Below are 10,851 nucleotides of genomic sequence, written 5' to 3'. Positions count from 1 at the left end.
TCCTTCCTTCTTTCCTTTCTTTCTCTTTCATCCTCTCCTTCCTTCTTTCTGTCTTCCTTTCTTATTCCTCCCCTCCTTCCTCTCTCTCGTTTCCTTCATGTCACTACCAAATGCTATGGAATATCACACCTCTCATCCTTTCTTTCACCTCCCCTTTCTTCTCCTTCTTTACTCCTTCCTTCTTCCTCTTCACTCCTTCCTTCCTTCTTTCTCATTGTTTCCTCCATTGCACTGCTATGGAATACATTTCTTCATTTCCTCCACCCTCCCTCTATTACCTCCTTCCTCTTTCTCATTGCTCTTCATTTAAGAGCTCTTCTCATTGCTCTTCATCTAATTATTAAGCACTACGGAATACAACACTTTTCTTCCTATCACCCTCCCTTTTCTTCCTTCCTCTGTAATTCTTCTTTCTTCTTTCCTTCTTTCCTTCTTACTGCCTTTCCTTTATTCCTTCCTTCCTCCTTTCTTCTTCGTCCCACTATTAAACGCCGTGAAATACCCCACGTACACCCAGCCCTCAGATGTGGGTTTGGTTGTTAGGGCCGGGGCATTCCCGAGCTCCATCCCAGCCCATTTAGTTCAATTTTAGCCGTTTTCATCCAGCATCCACCACACACTGCGTCACTAACGGAGGAATCCGTGAAGCGAGCAGTCGCCAAGCTGGAAGGAGACGCAAACAACACCCGAAGGTTTTGATGGTACGGAGCAACTGTTGGATTTGGGATCGCTCCTTCACCAGCGCCCGGGCTGAGTAAAGATCCCCACCCTCAGCCCTCCCTCCCGCCACAGCCGCCCCGAACCGGCGCCTCACTCGGCCACATCGCCGCTAGGGGAGCCGGAGGGAGGGGCTTCCCCGCGAGCCGCGCTCCCATTGGTTACCGCGCCCCGCCGTCTCCTCCCATTGGTCCCTCCTGGCTCACCGCCCGCCCCCCCGCCGCCCGCCGATTGGCTGCGCTCCCCCACCCCCACCGCCTGGCGGCCGGGGGCGCGAACGTGCGTTGCGGGCTGTTCCCTGGCCGGGGGGCGCGTGCGGCCTCCACGTGGGGAACAGCACGTAGTCAGCGCGGGAGGGGGGGGAGGGGGCACGCGGCGTTCCCGCTCAGCGCCGGGTGGGGCGGGGGCACGCGCGCCAGGGACGGCCGTGCTCGGGGGGGGGGGGAACACGGTGGGATCGAGCCCGTGTATTTTTGGCTTTAAAACTAGAGCTGAGTTCTGGGCCGGCTCTCCTGGTGCGCTTCTCCCACCGAGCGATCCCCCATTCTCCGCGCCAGCTCGAGGGCGGCGGTCCCTCCGTACCCCCCCTCCCCCCCCCGCCTCTATGGGTCGGGGTGCAGCCGGGGCACACCGCATGGGGGGAAATAAAACCCCTCGGAGGGGAGCGTAAAACCCAAACCCACCAAGCAGGCGCCCCGAGCTCGGCCCGTGCGGACGGGCTTCGCTTCAAGAAGGCAGTTCCGAAGCCCTAAAGCACTCCCCGACCCCATAGGGCTCAAGCGAGCGCCAGAACGAGGAGGAGGAGGAGGGAGAAAAAGGAGAGAGCATCGCTGCCGCCCTCCTTCCCTTCCTCCCTCCTCCCTCCCTCCCTTCCTTCCTTCCCCCGGGCAGCGCGGCCCCGGCGGGGGCGTGCATGGAAAGGCCGCGGCGGAGCCAATGCGCAGGAAGGGGCCGAGCATGTGGGGAGCTTGTTTACAGCAGCCCGGCCCCGGGAGCTTTAACCCGGCCGGCGGCGAGGCGAGAGGCACGGCCACGGGACGCCGTGAGTAGCGGGGAAGAGCCGGGTGACCGCAGCACGAGTTGGGGGAAAGGCGAGGAGAGGGGGTGGTGAAATGGAAGGGGGTGGGGGGGGGGAGAGAATAAAAATAAAATGGAAAAAAAAAAAATGCCAGGAGGGGGCGGGAGCGGCGGTTCCCGCCCGGCCGGGCCGCGCCTCCTTCGCTCCCGGCTCCGCCGCCGCTGCTGGACGCGTACGTGCGGCGGTCGGGGACAGCCGGGGGAGGGGGAGCCCCGCCGAGGTACGGTGCCGGGGGTGGGGGGGTTCACGGGGCTCAGCGGCCGCTTCCCGCCCGCGCTGCGAGACGGGGGAACCTCCAACTCCTCCCCCCACACCGGTGCCAAACTGCTTCGCGACCCCCGTGGGCGAACAGCCTCCCCCGCCCTCCCCTCCCCAAATCTTCCACCCGCCGGCACCGTGCACCCCCTCTTTGCGTTGCAAGCACCCCTCTTGCAATATACACCCCCCCCCCCCCCCCAATTTGCAGGCACCCCCTTGCATGCCACGCCCCCCAGCAATGCTCGCTGCATGCACCCCCCCCCCCCCTTATTGCGTGCCCCGCCCACCGGCTTGCCCGGTGCGTGCCCCCTCCCCCCCTCCCCTTCCACCCCACTCGTGTTCCCCCCGCCCCACGCACACGTGCCCCGCCCGGTGCCTCCCTCCGCTGCAGGCCTGGGCACACACCGCCTGCTCTCGGCCATGTCATTTTGCACGCTTGCACACCCGTGCGTGGTGCACACGCTGCGTGCCTGACCACGCCACCCTTGCACACCTCTCCCGCTGCCTGCACCGCCGCTTTTCCTTCCTGGCCGCCTTCCCGCAGGGCCGGGCTCCCTGCAGCTCCAGCCCGGGGGCCCTTTCCCGGGGGAAGCCGCGCTGCACTCCTCCCTGTGCCGGAAAGTGCATTTTTAGGCCTCTTCCGAAAGTGTTTTCCTCGGGAATCACCCCACGGGGCTGCTGCTGCTGCTGCTGCTGCCCGCCTGCACTCCCCACGCACTGAAGTTTACTTTTGCAGAAGAATATCGGTTTGGAGAGGGAGGAGGAATTTGCTGTCCTGGCTGGAGTTGCTTTATGGGTTTTGTGCTCCGCGTCCTGGCACTGCACCAAGCCGTCGCCTTCCCGCTCTCAGGAGCTGCTTTTTATTTCTTTTTATTTTATTTTCCTTTTTTTTTTTTTTCAAACAAAACCCCCAAACTTTGCGGGGATCGCTCTGTGCAGATATCTGTTTCCCGCCCATGCTGCTGCCGTGCTGCGGTTTGTCAAGGAGCTTTGGGTTTAGAGGGGGCTTTGGGAAGCTGGAAAACCCGCGGTTTATTATCACTTATTGCAGCACTTGAAGGCTCTTAAAAGATGGATTTTACAGTCTGCTTTGCTGCTCGGCAGCAGGAGCTGGGCTGCGTTAGGAGGAACCTATCGGCATCTGTTTGGGTTGTTTCATTTTTGCTTTTTTGTTGTTTTGAGTTCGTATGAAAGACGAGGAAAAGCAGGCTGTGCTGGAATTGCTGTGCGTGCATGCACATGCATGGTGCACGTGCGTGCACACTGCACACACACACACACGTGTGCACAGAGCAGCAACCTTTCCTGCAGCCTTCCTGCAGCAGCCTGGGCTTTGCTGCCCCAGACCTTCCCCTCTGGCTAAACCAAGCTTTCCTGGTTTGCCAAACGACGCGTGCAGAAGTGCCTCCTTTCCCCGGGCCTTGCTGCGGAGCGCAGAGCTGGCAACTGCAAAACGCACAGCCGGCGTGGAAGAGAGACTGAGTTTGGGAGCGGTGCCGGCCCTGACCCCTGCGGTGCGTGATTGCAAACAGCTGGGAGCACTCGGGGCAGCACGCAGTGCCCGCTTCTCGCTTGGCTTTGTGCATTTTTGGAGCACCGAAACGGGATCTGGCCTTCAAAGGCCACGGGGTCTACTGGAGGCAGAGGTGATCCCGGTGTTTTAAAGGGGTTTTTGGAGTGTGTTTTGCTTCTCTGGCTCGCGGCCGTGCTTCTCTCCTCCTTTCTGCCCCGAGCATCACTTACACCATGCAGCGGCAAGTGATAGCAACTGGATCCTGCTCGCTGGCAGAGAAGGGTTTACAAGCTTGAGGCTTTTGGGGAGCACCCTGCGGTGGCAGGGAGAAGCCAGGAACAGGACAGAGTGCTGTGTCTTCATAATGGAGGCACTGAGGGAAGGCCCAGGTGGGAACTCATCCCTTTGCTCCCCTTTCTCCAAAGAGGTTTCAGTGATGACCGTGATGATGAGAGCCATGGGACGCAGGGAGGGATGCCACCATCCCCATGTGCCCGATGTGGTTCAGAGGAGACACCGTGCGGGTGCTGGAGCAGCAAAGAGCTGCAATTTGGGCTCCCAGGGTGGCAGTGGAGAACCCGTTGCGTTGGGTTGAGCTTTGCAGTCCTGTGCTGGTGGTAACGTCACTGCATCTCTGTCACCCGCAGTGTGGCCGCGATGGCGAGCGTGCTGTCCAGGCGCCTGGGGAAGCGCTCCCTGCTCGGCACCCGTGTCTCTGCCCCCACTGCTTTGGCTGATGGGGTGCTGGCAGCCCCCCAGATCCACGCCGTGCTGCCGGACGACGTGTCCTGCCCGCAGCCTGCAGAAGAGGGCGGCCGGGCACCGAGGTTGCCCAGCCCTGGTCACCAGCAGCAAGTAAGGAGGCATTTGGATGTGGGATGTGCATTGGCGGGGGGGGGGAGAAAACTCCTGGGGCTCCTCCTAATTGCTCCAAGGAGGAGTTGTAATTAGGGAGAGCTGCTAACGGGCGTTGGTGCTGGGTTTGGAATGTATTGCCCCAAGTGGAGGTCTGTCTCTCGCCTCCTATCCTAGCCAAAAGTGTGTATCCACAGAAGACTGGGCACTTCCCAGTGGTGTTCCCCAGTCATTTGAGGCTAAAGGTGGTTTTCATGCAGCACTGTCTCCTGGTGGACTTCTCTTCCATGAACTTGTCCCATAACCTGTGTTGATGTCGGCATGCTGAGGAGCCCCCCAGCTTTGCTATGGAGGTGTTGAACCCCGTGGCACCTGCTTGAGCTTCGGGGCATTCCCACCACAGCTGAGGGTCTGTGGGTATGGGGTCTGGAGACCCCACCTGAGCATGGTTGGTGGCACAGACCTACCTTGCAAAGCAGCTCTTAGGGAAGACTGAGGTGCTATGGGTCCCCAAAACGCCTGTCCAGTCCTGCAGGTGGCTGTGCTTTGGCCTCATGCTGCCTGGGGTGGGGAGCAGTGCTTGTTCTTGGCTTCTACCTGCAGAGCTGTAAAAGCTGCCGAGGGCTGAGCTTGTGAAAGGCCGTGTAAATAAGGCCCCTGTTCACTTTTCTGGCTCCTCTTGAGCCCAGCACTGTGCTGTGGGAAGGGCAGATTCCTCCTGCCCAGTGTTTGTGAGCCACAGGACAGTGAGATCTGTTCTCTCCTATGTGCTCCAGCACAGAGGATTCTGCTCACTTGCTTTGCTTCTGGAAATGACTTAAAAAATAGTGTGACACAGCTGGGGTTGGTGTCAATGTCTTTGCAAAGCCAAAGGAGGTGCAACCTCCCTGTGCAGTGCACTGCACACATGAACAGGCGATGTCCACTGTGGAGCCTTGACTCTTATTTTTGGGAAGCATTGGATAAGATATATGGATTTTGGAAGCTGTGAGTGAGATCAGAGTGGTCTGGTGCTCGCCCTTTTAGCCTTGGTCCAGCAGCTGTGTCTTTTTCCCACCTCATTCCTTCTGCTGGGTGTCTCACCTGGGATGGGCCTGTGTGCTTTTCCCTGATCAGTGCATGGGTGCCTGTGTCCATCCCATGTCAGCTTCTTTGTGTGACAGCCACTGCATTTCCATAAAGAGATGCTCCTGTGCCTATAAATAGCTGGAGACACATGTAACGTCTTTGGGCACAGATACATTTCCATTAACAGAAATAGGTTCATGGGTGGTGGTGCTGGAAAACAGCCCACAGAAACAAGGGAGCTCCTGTGAGAGAGGAGCAGGTGAGCTTTGAATGTCTCTTCCTGGCTATGAGAGCTGTGGTGGAAGCAACTAGGGTGTGACTTTAGGATTACTGCACCCAGGAGACCTCTCTTCTCCTCTGGCTTTTCTCATCTATGTGCTTTCCCAGGGGGTGCAATAGTAATGGGCATCCTTGCTGCAAGATGACACGCAGGCAAAGCAAAAGCAGACAGATTCATTGGAGAAAAATCCATCCAAAGTTGTGATACTCAGAGAAGCAGCTGAACATGGGATTGCTAGAGTTGGGGAGCATGCCTCATGGGCAGACCTCAGCAGTGGGACTGGGGCACTGGCAACCCACTGTTGTGCTGGGGCAGCTCTGGGGCAGCCTTCACCCCCAGGTGCCCTGCAGTATCCCCCTGCTGTGGGCGAAGGGCCTGAGCAGTGGGGTTGTGGATCAGGACACAGCAGCAATAAACCTCCCTTGGCTTTTTCAGGTTCTTGTCACCTACAGTGGGCAGGAGTGCACGGGGCTGGCGGAGCAGCACAACCCTCCCAGCGACAAAGTGAAGGTGCTGCAGCCAGAGCAGGGCTTGCACACGTGCTGGAGGCTGCAGGATGTGCCTGAGGCGCTGCACAGATCTGTGTCCAACAGCATTGATGTCCCCAAGAGGTTTGTGCCTGGGGCTGGTAGTACCTCAGCAGGATGGGAAGGGGCTGCCGTGGTGCTCATGCTTGGTTTTCCACTGACAGAGCGAGACAACAGGGATATCTCTGCCTTACCAGAGCATGGGTTATCCAGGGAACAGCAGCATTCAGGATTAAGGGGATTTATTTTCTGCAAATGCTGATTTAAGGGAAAAAAAAAAGTCTTTCCTGAAGACTTAAAAACTGCAAGAGGGTGGTGGGAGCCACGCTGCCTCTGCGAGATGCAGCACCCTTGTGCACGGTGGCTCTCCTGCTTTTAATGGGATGTGTCTCTGCTTCTTTTCCTCCATGCATTCTCTGTCTGTGGCATAGGAAAGCCGACACAGCTGTGGAGATGGACGAGATGGTTGCAGCCATGGTGCTGACGAGCCTCTCCTGCAGCCCCGTGGTGCAGAGCCCTCCTGCCAGCGAGAGCAGCATCCCCTGTGAGTGTGCACTGGGAAATAAAAATAACAGCATCCAGGATGAAAAAAATAACAAAAAAAAAAAAAAAAAAAGAAAGTAGGGGGGAATATTCTGTGCCCTTTGGATGCTGGAGGGATTTTTTTGCTGGTGCCTTGAGCTCGGTGCCGAAGAGCAGCTGGGGCACAGGTTGTGGTGGGGAGGAGGTGATCAGGAGCAGTACTTGTTCCTGGAAGAACCTGTAGTGCTTGGGACGGTGCCAAAGGGGTGATCCTGCTGGCTGCCACCCTCCTGGGGGGCCGGGGAGCCCCAGACTGGGGAGCCCTGCCTGGCTGCTCCTTTTTTTAGAGGCTCTTTCATTCCCAAGGAGTCAAATGGAGCCGAAAGGATAAAAATAGCAGCTGAGAGCCGTGGGAAATGTGCATGCCCCTGTGCTGGCTGTCCCTTGCAGGGTTGTGCTTGTGGGGAAATGGGATAAAGCTGGGACCTGGCACTGAGCAGAGGTGCAAATATTTCACTTTAAAAAAAAAATAGAAGTAAAATGCTGCTATAGTTTTATCAGCCTCTCAGGGCTGGTCTCACCACCCTGTGGTGACAGTGGCCACGTGTTCCCCATGTTCAGCCTCACGAGCAGTGTGTGATCCCTGGAAGGAGAGCGGCGATGTCTCAGACAGTGGCAGCAGCACCACCAGTGGGCACTGGAGTGGGGGCAGCGACATCTCCACTCCATCACCCCCACATCCCGAGGGCAGTCCCAAGCACTCCAGTGAGGCTCTCAGCTCCCTGCCAGCTGATGATGGCTTTGAGACCGACTCTGACCCCTTTCTTCTCGACGAGCCAGCTCCACGGAAGAGAAAGGTATTGGAGACCCCAGCACCCCAGGTGCAGCCCTGCAGGGGACCTTGCTTTCATGCAGGTGGTGACACACACTGTCTTCCCCTCCAGAACTCAGTGAAGGTGATGTACAAGTGCCTGTGGCCGAACTGTGGCAAAGTCCTGCGCTCCATCGTTGGCATCAAGCGTCACGTCAAGACCCAGCACCTCGGGTGAGGCACAGGTTTCACCTCCTCAGCCTCTGCTGAGCCATGAAGTCCATGCACCCTTTTGCTGAATGTGCTGGCAGCCAGCAGTTCCCCTTCCTTCTTCGGGTCTGTGTTAGGCACCAAATTAGGGTATAGGGAGCAGTTTTGCTGCTGTCTCTTGTGGTTCCTTCACAATTTTCACCCGAGTCTCCCTTTGTGCTTTTATACATCTCCTCTTATATGCATTTTTCTCCTTCTGTCTTGATGATCTTAGAGGTCTTCTCCAGCCTTTGTGATTCTGTAATTGTTCAAATGCTCCAGGAGAGGTGACAGTGGACAGGCTGTGCCTTTCAGTGGGCAGTGCTGGACTGCCATCCAGTGCCAGATAATCATAGTGGGAAAACAGTCAGATCCTTTATGCTTTTTCCTGATCAGTGAACCTCGGGACTTTGCAGCCATGCTAAATGAGCTCAGTGGGAAAGCAGGGGACTTTCAGCAGCGCCTGGTCACCCTACCAAGTGTTTTTGGAGGTGCTGAAAGATGTCTTGATGTTCCTTCAAACTGCTAAGTGCTGTCATAGAAGCATGGGCCATGCTGATCACAGCTAACGTGACTCTTAAGAGCATGAGAGCTCCAAAGCTGGGCACCCCCTTTCTCTGGGACAGGAGCTGCTCATTCAGTCTTTTCCCCTTTTTCTCCCTGCCAGAGACAGAGCTGACTCTGACCAGCGGAAGCGGGAAGAGGATTTCTACTACACCGAAGTGCAGGTGAAGGAAGAGCCCGCACCAGATGCAACTGCCACCACCAGCCCCACATCCATATCTGCCCCCATCATCATCCAGCAAGCCCTGGCCAAGCCGGAGGCTTTGCTGGTGGAGCCACCGGTGCTGGAGCCCGCTCTGGCCAGCAGCGCGCTCAGTCAGTCTGCACCCAGTTCCTTCTGGCACATCCAGGCTGATCACGCCTACCAGGTGAGCTGGTGCCACCTCTTGCTCCCTTAACAGCTGGGCAGGGGCTCAGGGGCTGCCTGCTGTCCGTGCTTACCTGCAGTTACATGGCAGTGGTATGCAACACGCCCTTCTGCCACAGATAGCTGGGGATGGAATGCGGCCGCGCCAGATCCTGCACCTCACTGAACCTGGAGACGGGCCCCACCTGCGGTCCCTGTCCCATGTCCCCTGCCGCAGTGTCTCTCCAGCACTGCTTGAAGGAGGGATTGCATAGGGGATTTCCTTCCCCACCCTCAGTGCTCCCAGTTTGAGGGTACCTCAAGCTGGCCTTTGCAGGGAGAAGGTGACCAGTGGGCAAATGGGAACAGGACCCACCAGGGCTAATGCTGACCCCCTTCTTCCCATCTCCCCACACAGGCGTTGCCCTCCATCCAGATTCCAGTGTCCCCACACATCTTCACCAGCATCAGCTGGGCCACTGCCACCTCGACTCTCCCGTCCCTGTCACCGGTGAGTCCTCATCCTTTCTCCCTGGGTCTTCAGAAGTTCCCAGGCTCAATCCTGGCTGTAAACATCCTCGGCCTTATCCCACGTGGCCCTCAATGTCCCCACAGGTGCGGAGCCGGTCGCTCAGCTTCAGCGAACCCCATCCTCCCACGCCCATGCTCAAGTCCCACCTGATCGTCGCCTCGCCGCCGCGCGTGCCCCTTGGTGCCAGGTGAGGCTCTCACTGTGCACAGTGCACCCTGAGCATGTCAACCTCAAGGTGCTCAAGGTATAGCAGGGACGCAAATCTCTGAAACTTTGCAACGCTGGGTATGTTTTCTATGTCCCTTTGCAGGAAAGTTCGCGGCGAAGCCAAGAAGTGCCGTAAGGTGTACGGCATCGAGCACCGGGACCAGTGGTGCACAGCTTGCCGGTGGAAAAAAGCCTGCCAACGCTTCCTGGACTGAGCGTGGCCCTGCAGTGCCACCTCCCTCCCTGCTCCCACCCAAGGAGCACTGGAGTCCCTCACTGCTGCACCCAGAGACCTTGGAGGCAACTCCTGGGACTTCAGAAGAGCCCTCCAGAGCTGCGTGTAAATGCCTCCTTCTGTATATTGTACATCAGCTGGGTTTGCTCTTTTTTTTTTTAGTTGTTGTTTTTTTTTAAACTTTTTCCAAATCTGTTTTTTAAAACGTGAAGAATATCTCCCGTTTGTACAGTTCAAAACTGAGGCTGGGAGGAGGAAGCCAGTGGCTCGGTGCTCGGGGGATGGTGCAGGTGATCTGGGGACCAAAGAGCTCCCTGCATTGCCCAGGTCAGTGCTAGGATCTCCCGAGCTGCTGCAGTGCAGTCAGGGCGAGGTGCTGAGGCAGCTCCCCCTGTCCCTTTGCTACCTATGAAGTGCAAATCCCTCGTGTCCTGAAAGGGATGAGAGCTTTAAAAACATGAGGCTGGTTCTTGTGGCAGCAGACACAGGTTTCTCTCCTCGTGGCCTCATGGTTGTGCTCTTGGCTTGCTTTGCAGCCAGAGCCTGCACGTGGCTCTGCTTCCACTTGGTCAGGTTTGGAGGCCTCTGGGGGAAAAGCCTCTTTAATCAGGAAAAGTTTGAGAGCTTTTAAAGCAAAAGGAGGTGTTCCTTGTCGTTGTAGGCTTTGCACATCTACTTAGTTCCATGGAAAGCTATGTTGTGGCCCTCACTTGTGTCTTTCAGAAGCAGAGAGCGAATGTTTGGTGGGTTTTTTTTTTTTGCTTGTTTGTTTTTAAACAAAAAAATGTCTTCCTGATTTCACCAGCAAAGGCAGCTGGCAAGCTGGGAGGATTGGGAAGAGCTTTCCCATAGCATCACAGTGTGGCCCCAGTTTGGCAAATGATGTTGAAATTTGCTTTTGCACCCGTTGGCAGCGGCAAATCTGCGTCCTGGATTGTTTTTTCTTCTTTTTTTTTCTTTTGCTTCATTTTTGATGGTCACAGCCCATAAGGCACAACCAGGGGTGATCCCTGCACGTGGTCAGGACCGTGCAGTGTGACAAAAGCTCCCTTCTGAAGGCAAATTCTGGGGCTGGGAAAGCATGGTTCT

At 56.9% G+C, this 10,851-nt stretch overlaps 1 protein-coding gene across 2 annotated transcripts; it reads left to right on the top strand.

The window, feature by feature from the left end:
- The first annotated feature begins 1,707 nt into the window (after positions 1 to 1,707).
- Positions 1,708 to 10,504, top strand: ZNF395 (zinc finger protein 395). 2 transcript variants are annotated; one of them, XM_065730474.1, is made up of 10 exons: positions 1,708 to 1,759; positions 4,214 to 4,421; positions 6,205 to 6,380; positions 6,728 to 6,840; positions 7,440 to 7,675; positions 7,763 to 7,863; positions 8,546 to 8,810; positions 9,207 to 9,299; positions 9,404 to 9,507; positions 9,631 to 10,504. In XM_065730474.1, exons 2-10 carry the CDS (start codon positions 4,224 to 4,226, stop codon positions 9,740 to 9,742), a joined length of 1,398 nt encoding a protein of 465 aa, XP_065586546.1. In that variant the 5' UTR covers positions 1,708 to 1,759; positions 4,214 to 4,223; the 3' UTR covers positions 9,743 to 10,504. The 2 variants fall into 2 exon arrangements, with proteins under 2 accessions (XP_065586546.1, XP_065586547.1); XM_065730475.1 differs by lacking the exon at positions 1,708 to 1,759 and adding an exon at positions 3,534 to 3,955.
- Positions 10,505 to 10,851: the final 347 nt, after the last annotated feature.

The sequence above is a fragment of the Cyrtonyx montezumae genome, unplaced genomic scaffold (assembly GCF_038088225.1).
Source record: "Cyrtonyx montezumae isolate F1298 unplaced genomic scaffold, pur_monq_1.0 scaffold_13, whole genome shotgun sequence".
NCBI lineage: Eukaryota > Metazoa > Chordata > Aves > Galliformes > Odontophoridae > Cyrtonyx > Cyrtonyx montezumae.
The sequence above is the reverse complement of the archived record's forward strand: the minus strand, read 5'-3'. Positions and strand labels throughout refer to the sequence as shown.